The 20859-nt window shown below is 42.0% G+C and overlaps 1 protein-coding gene and 1 long non-coding RNA gene across 3 annotated transcripts in view; one reads left to right on the top strand and one right to left on the bottom strand.

The window, feature by feature from the left end:
• The window catches only part of CDH8 (cadherin 8), a 299936-nt gene that overhangs the window by 176556 nt on the left and 102521 nt on the right, over positions 1–20859 (top strand). For both annotated transcript variants that reach the window (XM_015559047.1, XM_015559046.1), the window contains exon 7: positions 17434–17570. In XM_015559047.1, the coding sequence (XP_015414533.1) occupies positions 17434–17570 (137 nt within the window). The remainder of the gene's footprint in view (positions 1–17433; positions 17571–20859) is intronic.
• The window catches only part of LOC107181896, a 176418-nt gene that overhangs the window by 99004 nt on the left and 56555 nt on the right, over positions 1–20859 (bottom strand). The gene's annotated exons all lie outside the window — the stretch shown is intronic.

Raw genomic sequence — 20859 nt, 5'->3', positions numbered from 1 at the left:
TCAGCCTGGCCTGCCCCCTCTCGCAGGCTGGGAGCCCTCCGGAGATGTCCAACTGATGGCTTAGGCCTGCTCTCTGCAGGGAGCAGGCCTAAGCTGGCAGTCAGACATCCTTAGCACTACCGAGGAGGCGGGAGAGGCTCTCGCCACCGCCGCTGCACTCGCCAGCAGTGAGCCCAGCTTCTGGCTGAGTGGTGCTCTCCCTGTGGGAGCACACGGACCACTAGGGGGCAGCTCCTGCATTGAGCGTCTGCCCCCTGGTGGTCAGTGCACGTCATAGTGACCAGTTGCTCTGCCGTCCAGTTGATTTGCATATCCGCCTTTTATTATATAGGATTATTTCTCACAAAAGATGTTATGATATGATTCCAATTTAATGAAGGAGGAAGCCTAGAAGGATACATTTTCTGTGCGTGGTGCTATAGCAGAGGGTGTGCGGTCAGAGTTCAGAGCCAAATCCCTTTACCTTTGACACCACTATGTCTCTGCATGTCTTCCTGGGTCCTGGCTTCTTGGATGAGATGTAGGATGATGGCAGCTGCCATTCACTGAGCCCATACTTTGTAACAGACACTCTGAAACGGCATTATATGCATCAGATTATTTATATTGGAAGTAAACCTGCTAGCACAGGGTAGACATTGACTCTAAGTCAACGCTTTTATACAAACCTTCTATGGCTCATTTTTTCCTCACGATACACTTCTTTCAAGTGTGTATTTGGTGTTACCATGGCGGTGAGCTGGCATGAGACTGTTCTGCAGATACTTGCTTTGTATTTCTTTCAGAGCATTCACCTTGAGTATCTTCGTGAGCTGCTTAAATTAAAAGTGGGAATGATGGCCATTCGGCAGGCGGCGTAGGCAGACACATGATCGTGGTGGCCACAGTGCCCTGTTGTCCTAATTCCTCTCTTGAATTGAAGTGCCCACTCAGCACAAGAGCGTTGCTTCCCCACCCCCACCCCACCTACATTCTGGCCTTTTAATAGTTCACCTCAGTCACCAGGCTTGCCGCTAATGAGCTCTCTTCCTGAAAATACTCCTTCAAACCTGCTAAAAAACAATGCCCATGTGGAAGTATTTTACACTGTGGAGCACCTGGCATTCATTGGGAAAGCAGACAGTGTATTGATTGACTCTCTCCTCCATCTTAGAGTTGCTCCCCATTTTTGTAAGGACCTAGTTGTTTTCTTTGTGTGGTGAGAACACTTAGAAATCAGTTGAGAGGGTCAATATCATGTTCAGTGCACAACACAGTATGCTTAGCGGCAGACACAGTGGTGCATGGCACAGCTCCAGAGCAGACTCATCTTATATAACTGAAACTTCATAGCCACTGATTAGCAACCTCCCATTCTGCCCTTCCCCTGCCCCTGGCATCCGCCATTCTATTCTATCTATATAATAAAAGCCTAAGCGACCGTTATGGCAGAACGACCAGAACAACCAGTCACTATGATGAACACTGACCACTGGGGCAGATGCTCAACGCAGGAGCTGCCCCCTGGTGGTCAGTGCGCTCCCACAGGGGAGCGGCCATTCATCCAGAAGCTGGGCGCACAGCTGGTGAATCTAGCAGTGGTGGCAGGATCCTCTCCCGCCTCTGCGGCAGGGCTAAGGAGCAGCGAGCCGAGCGTAAGGAGCAAGGGATCCTGGAGTGCGAGAGGGATGTCTGACTGCCAGAGGGCACAGGCTGAGCTGAGGGACACCCCCACCCCCCCAAATGCACGAATTTCATGCACTGGGCCTCTACTTCTTCTATAACTTTGACTTCCCATAAGTGAAATCATGTGGGATTTGTCTTTTTGTGGCTGACTTCTTTTACTTAGCACATATCCTCCAGGTTCATCTCTGTTGTCACATATTATAGAATTTTCTTTTTCTAAGCCTGACTAATATTGTTTTATCTATAGAGCACCTATTCTTCACCCATTCATATTGATGGGTATTTAGATGTGGTTGTTCCTACATCTTGGCTATTGGAAGTAGTGTTTTCATTAACATGGAAACTCTAATATCTCTTCAGGATCCCAACTTGAATTCTTTTGGATAAAATTGTTTAGGATTGCTGGGTCATATGGGAGTTCTATTATTTTTTTTTAGGAATTTCTGATCTTCTTTTCTGTAGCAACTATACCACTTTGCACTCCCACTTACAGTGTAGAAGGGTTGAGTATGAGGAGCAAGCCTGTTTAAAACAATTAAAAATTGGTCATGTAGTTCCTGCACTGCACACTGTTTGCCAGATAAAAATTGATTGGCTCCCAATTCAAAATTACCAACTCTTCCCAGTCATTGTTTTGAAGAATTCTCTATACCTGCTAATTCCACTACCATTGATTAATTAATGAATTAATATATCCATTTAGTTGCATATCTATTTCTTTATTCATTCACTGTATATGGGGAGATATATATATATAAATTTCTTGTTTTAGTTGTATAAATAGTATCAGTAGAGCCCACATTTCCCAAGGGTATTTCTATAAAGACTGAGCCTCTGCCCTCAGGGACCTTATTCTCTACTACCGAGGCTGGCTGAATAGCCATGGGAAGCCCAAGCCCTTCCCATTTTATCAAACTAGCCTTTAATACATGCCATCTGAAAATGATGAATAAAACTAGATTCTAGAGCTGTGATGGCGAATCTTTTGAGCTCAGCGTGTCAGTATTTTGAAAAACCCTAACTTAACTCTGGTGCCGTGTCACATAGAGAAATTTTTTGATATTTGCAACCATAGTAAAACAAAGATGTATATTTTTGATATTTATTTTATATATTTAAATGCCATTTAACAAAGAAAAATCAACCAAAAAAATGAGTTCACGTGTCACCTGACACGCATGTCATAGGTTCGCCATCACTGTTCTAGAGCTTTAGGGTCAAATGGAGGAAGAGATTTCCTAGTTTTTGTATTTTTCTAAATATATGTTTATTGAGAGAGAGCGAGAGAGAGAGAAATGTCAATGATGAGAGAGAATCATTGATGGGCTGCCTCCTACATGTCCCCTTGTGGGGATCGAGCCCACAACCCTAGCATGTGCCCCAACCGGAATTGAACCATGACCTCCTGGTTCATGGGTCAATGCTCAACCACTGAAACATGCCGGCCGGGCCTAGTTTCTTAATGAATTTCAATGGAAGCAAGTATAGCTCTCCAATTATCTTAAAGTGAAACTATATCACATAGAGGACCTGGTATTCTTTTGGAGGATGGACTTTGTGTTTATAACCCTTCCCCCCTTTTTTTTATTCCCTCTCTCCCTCTCTCACTATAAAGAAATGCTTTGGGTAGAAAAAGTCTCCTTTTTCTCCTCAAAGGAATAATAATGTGTGATGCAGGGACCTTTGAATTCTGGGACCAGCAGAACTCAAATAATATTATTTATTAAAGCAGTTAGAGCAACCAGTCGAGCAATTAGAGGCAAAAAGCTGAAAACTTGTAGATGGAATTTTTGATACTCAAAGTGCATGTGAGAAAATGTTAAAATGGTTTCTTTAGGCATAATAACAAAGGCTAGAATGAAATTAACCAGGGAGAAAGAAACAGTTGGAGTTCAGTGAAATATAATAACTGATTCATAACTAAGGGGTTTATTTCATTACATGTGGCTCTAAATAGCTTCTTCACTTGCAGTCGGCTCCAAATTGTATCTCCCTATAAATTTTCCATATAGAGGCTGCGAACCAATGTTTAGCAAAGCATTTGTTATCATATACAAGTGCATTTATGCCTGTTACATTTGAAAAATGGATACACACTGCCTCTCTCCAAGGGGAGCGTCTCCCTAACTGCATTCTAAGGGACTACAGACACCTGTGGCCAGATCCATTCCAACTCAAGTTTCTATGCGGTAGGACCTCCCCGGGAAGGTGCACAGTGCTCTTTAAGAAGAAGAGAATGTTAGCAGCACTGTTAATCATTGAACTGTGTGCCGTGTTGCAGAGCATCTGAATCATGGGACATAAGGAGGGTCACTCAGGCTCCTGAACTGGTCTGTGTTCCAGATTCTAATGCATTGAGCATTGCAGATATCATGATGCTGATTCACATGTTTGTCATAGCTTATGCATCTTTTTAATACTCTGTGACACACACACACACACACACACACACACACACACACACACACACACAGGACCTACATAAGGGAAGGCCTGTGGCTTTAGTGAAAACTGTGGCTTTATTACAGTAGGCCAGGGCTCAGCTGACCACTGCCTGTGTGCCGAATCTGACCTACCACATTGTTTAATCCTCACTGAAGGATGTGTTACCCACTGATCTTTAGAGAGAGAGTAGATGGGAGGAAGGAGGGAGTGAGAGGGAGAGACATCGATGTGAGAGAGACACATCAACTGGTTGCCTCCTGGATGTGCCCTAACCAGGACTGAGGATCGAACCTGCAACCCAGGTATGTGGCCTTGACCAGGCATTGAACTCTTGACCCTTTCGGCCCATGGGCCAATGCTCTAACCACTGAGAAAAACTGGCGAGGGCTGATCTACCACATTTTTAAATAAAGTTTTATTGGAACACAGGCACCCTCATGATTTTATGTTCGACAACTGTGGAGTTGAATAATTATGACATAGAGAGTGTGCTCTGCAAAGTCTGAAATAATTACGTGCCGATTTCTACACTAGACGGGTAGGGGTTTGTATTTTATCAGAAATTTGAATAGTTGGCCCTCACATGATTGGGGATCTTATTCTGTCTCAGAAACTCACTAAATATAAGATGTTAAAAATATTTAAAACCCAAGACTTCCATCTAGGGCCCAGACCTCCAACCCAGAATCCAGTCCTTCATCCGGGGCCCAGACCTCCTTCCAGGGCCCAGACCTCCATCTGGGGTCCAGACCTCCATCCCAGAATCCAGTCCTCTATCCAGGGTCCAGAACTCCATCTAGGACCCAGACCTCCATACTAGGGCCCACACCACAAATATACGTATATACTTATATGTATACACACATATATATACATATACATATACATGTGTGTGTGTTTCTTAGAATTCTCTGTAGGTGCTGGGTCTTGACCTTCCCCACTCCCACCTTTGAGCCTTGGGACCTTCGTCCTCCTGGGGCCCATGACAGTGTGCCTGTGTGTTGAGTTTTGCCAGAAAAACCTGCCTTTCATTAGTGTGTAGCTTTGGGAAAATCCCCGTAAGTAGTTAGTGACAGGACATCCTGTTCCCCTGCGTGGAGTGAGGAATTATTTTGCTTCCTGCGTGACTTTATTATAAAACCCTGTTTTTCTAGATCTCAGTGATGACACAGCACAGTGTGCTAGGCTTGCGGCTGGTGGCTGCCCTAGCCAAACTCTGGTCTCTGCATTTCAGTGTGTTGGCAAATTCTCCGGGTCCAGCAGCCTTCCTCTCTCTGAGAGCATGAGGGGGCCTGACAGAGAATCCCACTTGGAATAGAGGTGCTGGAGGATGTTCAGCAAACTCCCCTGCGGCCTCTCCTAGGGGAGGAGCTACTTAATAAAGGGAACTGAGATAGTCTGTGGATCTGTACTCACGTTTATTTGCTGTGGTAGTACCGTGCCCTTCACATAGATCTCATTTTACACTTTATTACATTAACTTCGTGAATTACATGGAGGATTCTTATTCCAGTTAATCAACTGTGCTGTAGGTTGTTTTCCCCGGAGATGGATGGAGTTTGAAATACAAGGTGTTTGTCAGGGATCAGCACCTGTGACTGGAGGGGGACAGAGGCTGGATGGGTAGGGAGAGGCGTCCAATTGATATGCAGTCCCACCCCTAACCGGTGTGGCTCAGTGGATAGAGCGTCGGCCTGCAGACTGAAGGGTCCCAGGTTCGATTCCGGTCAGGGGCATGTACCTTGGTAGCGGGCACATCCTCAGTAGGAGGTATGCAGGAGGCAGCTGATCGATGTTTCTCTCGCATCGATGTTTCTAACTCTCTATCCCTCTCCCTTCCTCTCTGTAAAAAATCAATAAAATATATTTTTTAAAAAACAAGAAATGCAGTCCCAGCCAAGCCTTCGCCCAGCCCAGTGTGTCTCTCTGGAGTGAATATCGATGTTCAGCGAGTCCTGCATTGTGCCCAAACGATAGGGCCTTTATTTGTCTGCTTGCATGATTTTCAGTCCCCCTGGAATGTATGCTCTCTGTAAATGAGGCGGATTCCAGGGAGCCCATAGCTAGAGGCTGTCTGCTGACTGCTCCCTGCCCGGCTCTGACATCCTCCTTGAAGGGAGAGCTGTCTGCACAGCGGATCTCCTGTCGATCATGGCTAAGCACACTGAACCTCTTTGCCAGGGAAGCAATCTGACTGAATTCACACTGCTAGCCATCGAGCTCCCACGTCCACACTCTGGTGTCTTCCCGCAGGCAAATGCATATCTATCCTGCAATTGGAGAGGCAGACACTGAAGTGGCTAATTGATTTAGCTGAAATGATATTTGTGCAGCATGGCAGACCTGGCTAGTAATGATCAAAGACTATCAAACTGGCCCTAGCTGGTTTGGTTCACAGGATAGAGCGGCAGCCTGTTGGATGAAGGGTCCTAGTTCGATTCTGGTCAAGGGCACATGCCCAGGTTGCGGGCTCAATCCCCAGTGGGGGGCGTGCAGGAGGCAGCGGATCAATGATTCTCTCTCATCATTGATGTTTCTATCTCTCTCTCCTTCTCCCTTTCTCTCTGAAATCAATAAAAATCTTTAAAAAGACTATCAAACTGCATGGATTAATAAAAACATTTAAAAATAAGTAATTTAGGGAGGCGAGCATAGCCTGAGAATCTTGAGAGAGAAACTATTTTGGACAAGTACTGATCTGGTGTTGAAAAGTTTTGGGTTTTTGTTGTTGTTTTTGCATTGATTGGTGAAATCTCTGCCCCTTCCCTAAAGGAAAACTTAATAGTGTGTGTATTCTGAGAGAAACAAAGATGCTTGCGTAGGCTGAGCTGTGTTATCTAACGTTATTATGCTCACAAAGCAACATAAATCCCCTCTTTTGCATCCCAACAAAGGGAGATTGACATCCTTATCAGATGTTCAAATATTTATGGGAGTCATTTTGGCCAACCCTTTATTTTCCCTTCTATTTCTACATTCTGGTTTGACACACTGTATTATACAACCTTGCTTTTGATAAAGGACGATCAGATTTGACTTCGTGTTATAAAGAAAAACATAATATTGCATATTTTAAGAAGAGAGCATGTAGAAAATATGGAGAAATGCCATTTCCATCCATCTATCAAATTTTTACTAGCATCATCCTCTCTGCTTCAAGTCCATTTGCTGGGGGGGACGGGGGGGGAGGTGTGGAACAGGGCTGGTTGAAATGCCTTTCAGATGGGACTCAGGACACAAATCAAGCCTGGGATGTCTGCTAGGGTGTGTAGCTTCACAGTAAATGAGAATAAGATTTATAAACGTCCTTGAGAAGGACCAAAGTTATGGAAGACATATTTAATGGTGCGAAGGACAGCAAAAGACCCAAATATCCTTCCAAAGATGAGGGTCTGAAACTGGGCAGAACAGGTTAGGGAAGGGAGCAGGGCCCAGAGTGTAGTGAAGGTGGAGGTTCTGTTTATTGGCAAAAGAGGAAGCATGTCTGTGTCACCTTTATTAAATACCAAGGGCATAACATCAGGCTGTGCACTTGCTTAAATGTACGTGAGTAGGTTAGACTCCAGGGGAGCAGGCATTGTGTTCAGCCATGAGTGTTTTGGGAATAAAATACTTTTGTCTCCCTAGAAAAAATTACATTTGCTTGCACACTGGAATGGTGTGCTTATGTTCTTCCTATTGCATATTAGGCAAGTAAACAAACTATTTTTGTATTTCAATATAAGTGCATTTCCAGCCCTAAAGAGTTAATAGGCCAGATCTTGTTCACCTATCAATTCCTAGCACTTACTCTACATCTTTAGTTGTGTACGAAATGAGCCTAAGTGTCCAATTAAAATGTCAAAGTATATATAACTTTATGATATCATCAGAAAACCTGCTTTAGTATAGATATGCAATCCTTTTTATTATTCCTTGGGTGTGCATGTTTTCATAAACACATTTTTTTCCTCTATAGTAAATTATTTCGACCAAAATTAGAAAACATATAATAAATACCACTGCCCTCCTAGCTCGCCAACATTTAGTAAGAGTTCATTCTGTGTTAGATTTCATGGTCGGGATTTTACACTTATTTCACGGACTTTGTGACTGAAAAATGCATATTTTCCTCATTTTACAACCACAGACATTGAGAGTCAGGACAGTTTATCTGAGTTACTCAAGTAATTGATAGGGAGGGTTAAACAAAAAGTTACTATACAAGTCTTAGCAGAGAGGCTGAAAATTAGGAAGGTTACAGTAAATACATTAAATATATTACTAAATCTCAGTTCCGGATGTGGTCTTATGGTCCAGACTGCTATATAATGGGGGTGTGTCATCATCTACATGATTGACAGTTCCATAAAGATGTTTAGGGATTTAAAGGATTCTCTTCATCCTAGATTTCTGCTGACATTCTTAGGTCACCACGGGTTTAGGGGACTTCATGGGAATTAGTTGGGATTCCTGTGATCCTAGGGTGAACAGTGAGGATCAAGGTCATCCTGGGATCTTCAATATAAAAGACTTTATCCTCACAACTCCTAATCTCCTATATAGGAAAGCATACACAGAGCTAAAGTTCACTTAGCCACTGCAAGTTCCAGATGCCATGTATTCCTGGAAAAAAAAAAATTTTTGGTACTGTTTTATGTGACCAGTTTGCTATATTTTATTAATTCATTAACATAAATGGCTTTAAGGAAAGAAAGAGAGGAAATGTGTTCATTTGAAAGCAATATAGGTTAATAGAAGGTCTTCTGAGCCTTTCACCAGGGTGTTGCTCTAAGACTCCTCCATCACCTTTCCCTCCCACATCCACATAATGCGGTGCCCTGTTTTGTTTGGTTTTATACTTTCTATGCTACAGTAGCCCCATTCTTTTGTCTCCTACCCTTTAACACACCCAGCTGCCAAAGTCATCTCTAACTCAGTTTAGATCGGTGCCGTCCAATAGGCTAGCCACTAACCACATTGGGTTCTTTGAATGGAAAGCAGATTAATTTAAATCAGCTAAAGTAAAAATTTCAGTTTCTCAATTACACCAGCCTTTAAGGGCAAAATAGCCACATGTAGCTAACAGTTACCATACTGATCAGCACAGGTCATATTTCCATAGGGCAGGAAGTTCTGTGGCATTCAGCTGTGGTTCGGATCATAGCACTTTCCTGCTCTGTTTTCCTCAAGTGGCTCTCCACTTCCTGTAAGTGGGAAAGCTACATTCCTCAGCACAGTGCTAAACATCTTTCATGCTGTATTTCTTAGTGCCCTTCCCCAGATGAATCTTGAATTTCAACCACCTCTCCTTTGTTAAGGTCTTCAAGGGCCTTGCACACCTTTCTAACTCAGACTCTTTTTATATTTGCTGTTTCTTTTTATTGGAATATTTTGGAAATATTTTATACACCACAGACTTTTTTTTAACACTATTACGTCACTGGAAGCTTTGGAAAACCATATTTACTTTCATTGTCTTTCTCCTCAAATAGACTCAGTGATAGGCCATGTTTGTCTTGGCACCTAACATAATGCCTTGTACATAGGAGAGATTCAAAGAGTGAATGAAGGAAGGAGAGGAGAGCTGAGATGGAAAGAGAGGATGAAAAGAGAAATGATAGGATGCTCATCTGTCAGATCTTAGTTATCACTGCACCTAGTCCAGTCCTTTAATTTTATATTTTTCTAATGATACCCAAACTCTCAATATTTTCTCTCTGAATTTCTTTCTCTACATATTCCACCTGGAGAAATCCTACTCTTTCTTCCTGTCCCCAAACAGATGCTACATCTTCTTGGTGCCACCTCTGACCACCCCTCACCCTTTCTCAGACCAATTTAGAGACCCTGACCCATTGCAAAGTGTGATCACATTACAGAGCTTGCCACTTGACATTGTATGCAATGAGAAAGTCACACCCATCTGTCCAAGAGAGCAGGTTTTATGCACACACTGGGCATCATAATTAACCAAGAGGAGCAGTCATTACAATTATGGAGGGACCTGGAGAGCATTATGCTAAGCGAAAAAAGCCAGTCAGAGGAAGACAAGTACCACATGATCTCACTTATATGTGGAATCTAATGAACAAAATAAAATGATGAACAAAAGAGATCCAGAGACATTGAAGCAAGCAACAGCTTGCTGTATTTCAGATGGAAGGGACAGGGAATGGGAAGAGATTAACCAAAGAACTTATATGCATGTATGCATGGCCCATGGACAGACAATAGTTCTGGGAAGGTCTGGGGAGAGGGAGAGAGCAGGTGGAGGGGGGGTTGATGGAAGGGGGTGAGAAGGAGACATTTATAATACTTTCAACAATAAAGATAAATTTCAAAAACTAAACTAAAATGAAATTAGTGTGTTTTTGATCTTTTTCTGAGGTCTGTGTGGAACAAACTATAAAACATACTGCACACTAAAAAAAAAAAATGGGACCTCATATGAACAGACAGATTTGTAATCTGAGATTTCTATGAAGTAAAAGGTATCTGAGCGTGATGCTATTGGGTGAATCAGCTTACCTTTAGGTGAAAACAGCAAATTGAAGTACCACATTATGTCTCTTTTCTCATGGACACCAAACACCACCAAAATCATTCAAATATTTTGTTGTTGTTAAAAAAAAAAAACTTAGATTATTTAGCAGAGTGTCCTTTAGAAAAAGAATTATACTCTTCATAAAGCTACTTTAAAAATTGTAGGGTAATTGTCAATGTTTTATTTAAAATGGATTCACCTTAACCTTCTAAGGAAGGCAATCTAATTTTTCTTAAAATTTTTTAGATGAGGAAAGTGAGGCATATAAAATGGTTTAAATAGAAGTTAAGAAGAATCATTCTCTGGAAAAATTATCAGATGTTTCACAAATATTACCATGGAAAGGACATAGTTCAGAATAACTTTTTAAAACCCTGTCTTGTTTTTTATCTGATTACTAAGATAATCAGTGGAGCTGCTTGTGTCTGCTCCAGACCTTAACTTACATAGTCAGCCAGTGAAGACATTGGCAGTGAAAACAGGAGACTCCCTGACGTTGGAAACTTGGTCCTGAGAACTCTTAAAATGCCCTTTACATCGTCACAATGAATGTTCTTTATCTCAACCAAGAAACAGTCATTGAGCAGGGGTCAGAGTCCTCTGTACATATGTAGTGTTGGGAGTGAGACTGGGAAGAGGAGAGGTAGAAGATGATTTGAATGGATGAATGGATGAATGAATGAATGAATGAATGAATATATGTACTTATCACATTTGGGTGTTGATAACAAAATATAAGCCATAAACACAGAGAGTGAGATTTTGAGCCATATGTTAATATGAACTATAAATAGTTGGGCTGTGTTATTTGAGGAAACCTATTACTCAGGTAAAAGTTGCCATTACCATCAACAGTAGCAGTAGCAATGCAGGATAGGGTGCTATTGCCTAATAAATAAAATCCAATTGTTTATGCTTATGTATTCTCAACCACTGCATACTCTTCAATGTACTTCTGACCTCCACAAGTTACCCCCAATGAGTAAGCTGGTGACAACAGCTTGAATTCATGGTCAGAGTACTGCAGGTTCAATTGGAGCCTCCAAATAAGGGGCTAAGCATATAGGTAGGGATTTCCTTGCATCTGTGGCCCTAACTTCACAGAGTAAAATGATGAAGTCCTCAGCATTTACTTCTAAGACATACTACTTAAGGTCAGAGGAGCAGTCGTATTAAAGCAACCAGGGATATTTGTTGCAATAAAATGAGAGAGTTGAAATAGGGCTTCTGTGAGCATTAGTTATCAAGGACTATGCAGTTTCTAAAGTATATCCTTTGTGCTAGACCAAGAATGTCTATTTCCAAAACTTCCATCATTAGCATTGATGTTAGCATGACCCAGGGAGCCCGTTTTTTCACATGCCACTTCCCACTGTGTTAATAAGAAGTTTCTTCTTGCTGTGGCAGGAAGATCACTCTCTAAAGTGAATTCAGCTTTTCTCCAGACGAGATCTTTTTCTCTAATGCATCTTAAGTAATTCTGCAAAGGAACGGCGGATCCAAGACATGCATATTTTCAAGAAATTAGAATGCAGACTTCAATATAGGAGCTATAAATGCAAGGACTTGTAAGATATAAATTAGAAGGCATTGAGCTTTTCTGGAGATACATTAGGAATCCAAATAATGATTAGTTTTTCCTTTTTACTCCTTTTCTATCCCATGTAATCCTATTCCTCATATTTCTTTAGCACCATGTTTCACACATAATAACAATCCATGCTCAACAAATGCTTGTACATTCTTCTTCTGATCCTTTACTGAGTAACTGTAGTACAAAATGCTATCTAATGTGATATCATAATATCTAAACCAAACATTCTGTCCTTGTCTTAAAAGTGCAAAATGCTGGCAAATGCTTAACACTAGAATAATAGAAAGGACATTCTTAAGGAAGGGAAGATGAGCCAAGGTCAGGTCAGGGGAAGAAGGGTCTTTGGGAGTAGGGAGAAGGGAACTAGGAAACCCAATATTGCCTATCATCTCCTCAGCTTGGAATCTATGCTCTATGGAGATACTCATAGTAGCAGATATGTTGAAAAGGGTGAAGACTGGTATAGACAAACACTACAAAGAGTTTGGGGATCTTTTTCTCGTGTCACTTGCCAAATTATGTCTTTCCCCTAAGAGATTAAGAAAAAAACAACCTCATAGTCACAGACAACAGCATGGTGACTACCAGAGGGGAAGGGGATGGGAGCAGGTAGAAGAGGGTAGAGGAGGGATTAATGGTGGTGGAAGGAGACTTGACTTGGGGTGGTGGACACACAATACACTATAGAGATGATATAGAACACATATGAAACCTATATAATTTTTTTAACCAATGTCACCTGACAGAAGAAGGAAAAGGCACGGTACTTGGTACACATTTGGTGTTTAATGCATGTTTGTTGACTACATTAAGTCAAGATTTGGGGCTTCTTAGCAATCTTTGGGAGCCTTCATCATAAAGTGTATTGGCAATAAAATGTGTGCAATGTCTATTTAGGCAGCAAGGGGCCCTTGGAATAGATGAGGGAGGTTTTAAACTGAATTTTAAACAAAGTCATTTTTTTCCCCCATCAAGTTCCTCCCATTGTGTAATCTTACAATATTATGACATTCTTACCTCTGATCTCACTAAAGGGCTGTATTTATAGCCGATTTTATAAATTCTTGTGACTCACCCCATAAAGTCTGTCATGAGCTAGAACTTTTAAAAATGACAATGCCCCTGTTAGAGTTATGGGAGTTAAGTAATACCCAAATGTTTCCCCAGTTTTATGCTATTTATAAAATGTTAAGAAAGTGCCCTCTCTACCACCTTCCAGGTAGAGAAGTTCATGAAAGTTCCACGTAATGGACAAGATGATTATGGTGATGATGATGATGAACATGTCTTCATTGCCTGCTAAGTACAGTGGGGCCTTGACTAATGAGTGTCCTGACTAATGAGTTTTTCGAGATATGAGCCGTCTCTTGGCCGACTTTTTTGCTTTGAGTTGCGAGCTAAAATTCGGGTTATGAGCCAGCTTCAGATACCCCACCGCTAGTTGGCGCAGCGAACGTCACAGTGAATGCCACAACATCAGCCCAGCATCACGTGTCTCACTCGTTCACTTTTTGATTTGACATACAAGTAATTTGAGTTACGAGCTCTGTCAGGAATGAATTAAACTCGTAAGTCAAGGCCCCACTGTACCAGGGACTGATTTGTGCCTTATTTTTAGTCTTCACAACTCCCCCTCACCTGCCCCAGTATATGGGCATTTCATATTTGACCAGTAAAGAAACTGAAGCACAGACCAGCAGGTATAGCTCAGTAGTTGAGTATCGACCTAAGGACCAGGAGGTCACAGTTCAATTCCCAGGTCAGGGCACATGCCTGGGTTGCAGGCTCAATCCCCAGTAGTGGGCATGGAGGAGGCAGCTGATCCATGATTCCTTCTCATCGTTGATGTTTCTATCTCTCTCTCCCTCTCACTTCCTCTCTGAAAGCAATAAAAATATATTAAAGAAAAAGGAAATGCAGGCTCAGTGAATTTATTAATTATCCCAGAAATAGCAATCCTATCTAATAAAGAGGGAATATGCTAATTGAACCTCACGCCGTTGCAAAGATGGCAGCGCCCACAGCCAATAAGGAAGGAATATGCTAATTGACTGCCCTGCCTGCAAAGATGGCTGTGCCCACAGCCAATAAGGAGGGAATATGCTAATTGATTGCCCCACCCTCAAAGATGGCAGCACCCACAGCCAATAAGGAGGGAATATGCTAATTGACTGCCATGCCCTCAAAGATGGCGGCGCCCAGTCCCCTTAGCCCCACTGGGGCTGTAGGCATGCAGCAAGGCCAGGCCCGTCTGGCCTCTCCACATGCCTGCTTCCAGAGATCCCCAGTCCCCTCAGCCCCCCAGCCGCCCAGGGCTGCCTGAGGCTCAGGTAACCAGGACCAGCTGAGGCTTGTGCTGCTGGCAGTGGCAGCAGCAGAAGTGTGATGGAGCGTCCTCTTCCCCTAATCTCCGGGTTGCCTACCACCCCAGAGGGCTCCCGGACTGTGAGAGGGGGCAGGCCAGGCTGAGGGACTCCCCCTCGAGTGCATGCATTTTCATGCACCTGGCCTCTAGTATATAAATAATGGAGATAGAGTTTATTCCAAATTTGAGATCTGCATGATACAAATTTAAATAAGAAATTCAACAAACAACTTAAAACAAAAAAACACCTTCCACAACCCTGTCACTGCCCCAGTGCTTCCTCTGGGCCAGAAGTCCCAGGCAATTTCTACACATCCATCAAATCGCCAAGGAGCCTGTTTCAGATTTGGGTTCCATGGGTACCAGAGATTCGGCTGATTCTCCTTTGTGGTGGCCTCAGGGAAATTGGTTGACGCATGAATGTGTGAAATATAAGAAGTGAGATAATACAATTACTATAGTCCAAAGTTTATTTATGAATATGATGCCGAAGTGATAATTAATCCTCCAGACATTTCTTAGCTCTTTTAAGAGTCAGAGTCCACATGATATGTGAAGCAAAACACATTTCAAGTTATTTTACAGTTGAACTTGGGACCTCATTGGTCTCATCACTAATCCCCCAGAAAAATGGCTTTTGGTCTCCTTTTCGTAATACAACAGATCGAAGTGCTTTGCAGTGAGCACTTTCTCAGGCTCAGGATGTTGTCCAGAGTACTGATAATCCATATATATATGCCTCTGGGTTCTTAAATCCTTTCTGAATTTCTCCAAACATCCTGGGGTAAGGTGTGGGGTAGGTGTATAGTGCCTGGTATATAGATGTAAGTCAGCTTCTTAGTGTTCCTTTGTAGCTCTTCATTGAATCAGGAGTTATAATTTCATTATACAATGTTTTCTCAAGGAATTTAGCAATAAATTATTGCCAATAAAATTAAGTACTTTTTAATATTACTCCAAACTGTTAAATGATGCTTGTCTTTGGTGTGAAGGATTTAACATAAATGCCTTTTTCCCTGGTGTTTGCATCTGATATAAAGGATAGGGATACCATTTTTAACAAAAAAAAATTTGTTCAAAGGAGAAAGGAATAATCTATCTATCTATCTATCTATCTATGAATCTATCTATGTATCTGCCTACTCATCTATCCATCTATCTATCTTGTCATCTATCTGTTGTCACAATTAGATATAGAAACAAGTAAGGAGATGTACATAAATAAGAAGAGATGCATAATAAACTGTTTGCAATGAAATCCACTAAAATATTAACAATACAAAACTGTACCCGTAAAACTGTGGGAAATTTATTTTTCCCTTAGTTTCTTATAACGTAGTTTCAACTTGATTATATAATAAATGTTCATAAAAATGTATAAAAAGTAAAATATGCCCAACACCAATAGCTGCGAACCAGATGTCCTATTTAGGGTCAATGGGTATCAGTGAATGGAGAGATTTTATGGGCACTTCCTAGGAAGCCACCTTAACCATAAACTCTTCCGGCTGTCCTTCCTCCTAAAATGGGATTGTCCGTGACCTTTGTCTTGTTTGGGCTGTGTTATGGAACAGCATAGACTGGTGGCCCAAACCACAGCAATGTATTTCTCACAGTTCTGGAGGCTGGACGTCCAAGACCAGGGCACCTACAGATTCGGTGTCTGGTGAGAACCAGATTCCTCCTTTGCAGGTGGTTGTCCTCCTGCTCTCTCGCTGGCAGAAACCAGAGAGGGACCCTGTGTCAACTTTTAAAAAAAGGGGCATTAATTTCATCATGAGGGCCCCACACCCATGACCTAATTATAATTATCACCCAAAGAATTACTTAGAAATTCTACCACATTGGGAGTTAGGATTTTAACATATGAGTTGCAGGGAGACACAAAAATTCAGTTCATAATGCCCTTCTTCGGGCCTTTATTCTATCCTGTTTCAGTTCACTTCACTGCTTACCTATGGGCCAATTTTTGTAATTATACCTTGTGTTTCTGATATTTGACATTTTGTAGTGAAAGCACAGATCTTGATTTATAAAGTGGATATTGATAAATGCTATGGAAAACGTAATTCCTATGTAATCTTAATACTCAGTACACCAGAGAAGCAGTTGGCTCTAGACACAAAACACCATAATACTGTCTTATCCAAAAATTTTCTCAATATAGGAACTGCTAACAAGTCCATTTAAAATTTTTAATTTCATAGAATCTAGTATTATAAATCTATTAAAAGATCTCCTCCAACTTTTAAAAATGATTACTAGAGAATCAGTAACTGTCTGATTTCTATGGACAGAGGCTGATAGAAAGCCTAAATATATACTTAATATATATACTGTATAGAAATAAACACAAAACAAACCAGCAAAAACAAACACACACACGTTGGCTAGTCCAATGGAAGTTTAACACAAACACCCATTTCCTCTGAACGGCCATAAATTACCCACTGCCCGGCCCCATCCTGCTCTGGGCTTGCGTTCATCGTCTTAGATGATATTTTGTGGCAACTGCTAATTACCATAAGCTGTCCAATAAATGTGATGGATTGTCCAATTAACTCTTCATCAACATCCATTTCTGAAGATGCTGCCCATTGAAACCCGTGGCGGTGTCTGACCTCCTTGTTGCATAGGTAGCTAATTACCCCTTGGACAGTCATTATCAAGTTTCTCGTGCCTCGTCCAGTCATTTGGTTTTGCAAATGACGATGCCGCTGAGTTTCCCAATTCATTTGACTTCATGATGATGGCTCTCTGAGGATGACTACAGGTCTGCTGTGGGCTGTCTGGATCACGTGAGCACAGAAATAGATTACAGATCTATCTGTTTTGTAGGTTTTCCATCGACCGGCACACTGACCTGGAGAGGCAATTCAACATTAACGCAGATGATGGGAAGATAACGCTGGCAACACCGCTTGACAGAGAGTTAAGTGTATGGCACAACATAACGATCATTGCTACTGAAATTAGTAAGTGCCTGGGTTTATTTATTTTCCTTGTGTGACTGGGTTCACTTTGTGTCTAGTGATCACATGATAAAGGGTCAGTAGAGAGTTGGGCATTGGAAATTAATTTATGATTCCCAAGGAGCCTTTGATGAATCATCTCAGCAAGAAATAACTTACATTGTGTTAACTTACCAAAGGTTGCAATATTCTTATATCCAAATATTATTATAACCTATATCCATTATTCAACCATTAAAAAACAATGCTGTGGCCAAAACCAGTTTGGCTCAGTGGATAGAGCGTCGGCCTGCGGACTGAAGGGTCCCGGGTTCGATTCCGGTCAAGGGCATGTACCTTGGTTGCGGGCATATCCCCAGTGCGGGGTGTGCAGGAGGCAGCTGATCGATGTTTCTCTCTCATAGATGTTTCTAACTCTCTATCCCTCTCCCTTCCTCTCTGTAAAAAATCAATAAAATATATTTTAAAAAAAACAATGCTGTGCATGTTAAAATATGAGGGAAGATTTAGTATAATAGGGTGGGTAATAAATAGAACTACAGGACTATACACTATAATTAAAATAGACACTAACAGCCCTAACCAGTTTGGCTCAGTGGATAGAGCGTCGGCCTGCGGACTCAGGGGTCCCAGGTTCAATTCCGGTCAAGGACATGTACCTTGGTTGCGGGCACATACCCAGTGGGGAGTGTGCAGGAGGCAGCTGATCGATGTTTCTCTCTCATCGATGTTTCTAACTCTCTATCCCTCTCCCTTCCTCTCTGTAAAAAAATCAATAAAATATATATTTTTTTCTAAAAATAGACACTAAAATATCCTATATCCAATATAGAAACTATTGCTCACATATTTGAGCCTCACACATGCGTATACACATATATAGGCTGAAAATATAGACAGAAACCTCACCCTATCAATACATGTTAATTTGAAGAGATGAAATTATACATGGTTTTTATGTGTGTTTTTTAGAGTTTAGTGTATTTTACACATTAATTATAGACTGTCTAAAACTGTATGTTCAATAAAATTATTTTTTCATAAATTACATGCAAAAATGTAAACCTTCCAGGGTTGTTAAAATAACCTATGTTGGTCTTTCCATTTTTTTTTTATGCCTAACACTTCTTTGATTGCACTTAATGACACTACTCTTGAGTCTCTAAAGAACAGCTAGATGGTGACATTAGTGCTACACTGTCTTTGAGAACTTACACTCTGTCTTACATTTTTATTATGCAAAAACATGCAAAAGAGACATGATGTTCATTTCATTTCTAAACAAAGCATATTCTGCCTATTATCCAAATCTCTTCTTCCCATAAAGGACCTGGTCACAGAGATTCAAGGAAGCATTCAAATCTTGAGGGAGCTGGGAATCTGAATAAGGAAATACAAACTGACAGGAAGCAAAGTTCCTGGGCAAACATACAACATAGAGTGTGTGTAGATGGTACTTACAGGGGTGGGACCTCACTTCTGCTCCGCGCTCTCTCTACAATCTGCTCTTTGTTTTCACAGTGTGAATGCAGGGGAAATATCTCTGAGATACATGATCAATTTGTTCGTACAGGTGAAAGTGATCTAGAGCCAGTGGTCGGCAAACTCTTTAGTCAACAGAGCCAAATAGCAATAGTATAACGATTGAAATTTCTTTTGAGAGCCAAATTTTTTAAACTTAAACTATATAGGTAGGTACATTGTTATTAACTTAATTAGGGTACTCCTAAGGCTTACGAAGAGTCACACTCAAGGGGCCAAAGAGCCACGTGTGGCTCGCGAGCCGCAGTTTGCCGACCACGGATAGACCGTTAGGAAGGGCATGGGGTTTTCTTGTTCTGAGATGTGGGAAAATGTCCTCCATGGCACTTGTGCATGGTTCTTTGATAATTTAAGGTTAGAAGAGTCATTATAAACAAAACACACACACACACACACACAAAACAAAAAACAGGAAAAAAAACCCTAACCAGTTGGCTCAGTGGATAGGACATCAGCCCATGGACTGAAGGGTCCCGGGTTCGATTCTGGTCAAGGGCATGTTCCTCATTTGCAGGCTCATCCTCAGTCCTGGTCTGGGCATGTGCATGTGTGGGAGGCAACCAATCGATGTGTCTCTCTCACATCAAGGTTTCTCTCTCTGTCTCTCCCCATCCCTTCCACTCTCTAAAAATCAATGGAAAAGTATCCTCAGGTGAAGATTAACAAAGCAAACCAAAAAAATAAAAGTAAAAAATAAAACAGCACTGGGTGAAAAAGTGAAGATTCAAGAGAGAAGGGTGCCTGTTTCTTATCGCAACCTCAAGTGCAGGCGCAGAGCCTGCCGTCAAGTTGTTAACGTTGCTTGGACAATACCAGATTGATGGGCCTGGGGAGGGATGAGCTTTGGACCCTCGGGTGTTTTTCCTGGATTTTGTGTGCCCTTGTCTTCCCTGGCGTGTTCCTCGGCCAGAGTGTCCCAATAATCTGTTGAGAGACCCATAAAGGAAGGCATGGCACCCGGCTGGTGTGGCTCAGTGGTTGAGTATCGACCTCTGAGCCAGGAGGTCATGGTTCCATTCCCAGTCAGGGCAGGTGCCTGGGTTGTGGGCTCCATCCCCAGTGTGGGGTGTGCGGGAGGCAGCCTATCAATGACTCTGCCTCATTGTTGATGTTTCTCTCTCTCTCTCCCTCCCCTTGTAACTGTAAGGGTACAGCACACACAGCGCACCATCGGTGGCGTTGACTCGCCAGCAGTGTTCACCCCGTCTAGAGGGGCACAGGCGTGCAAGTTTGTCATTTGCAGTGTTGACGCTGCATTATCACCTTAAGCCTCTGAGAAAACCCCTATCTGTTTAGATTGGTTTGAAGCTTTCTAGAAATACTCAGAGGGATCACCGATTTCTCTAAAGTAGGTAGATAGTAATTACTTCTTAAAGCACTGCCTTGTCTATTGAACACACCCTACTTGAGGTAGCCATCAGCCAGGACACGTTTTTTATGAGCTGGATACCTTCACTTAAATATTTATCAAGGACGCTGGTGCTGAGGCTCCGCGGACTCTGCTTTAAGGAGGAAAAAGATGTGAATACGCAGAGCTGCGGCTGAGACACTTCAGGGGCAACCCAGACACAAAAGATTCATCTGCAAGGAATTACAGAGGAGTAAGCAGACAGACAGGAAAGCAGATGCTTCAGGGTAATGAGCTGGGGAGCCAGGCGGATGCGGGTACCAACCCAGTCAGAAGACATGCATGTGCTCACTCACTCAATCATCATTAATTGAGCTGTTACTCCTTGCCAAGCAGCCTTCT

The sequence above is a fragment of the Myotis davidii genome, unplaced genomic scaffold, assembly GCF_000327345.1.
Source record: "Myotis davidii unplaced genomic scaffold, ASM32734v1 scaffold590, whole genome shotgun sequence".
Lineage (NCBI taxonomy): Eukaryota > Metazoa > Chordata > Mammalia > Chiroptera > Vespertilionidae > Myotis > Myotis davidii.
This window is presented reverse-complemented; position numbering and strand designations above follow the sequence as displayed.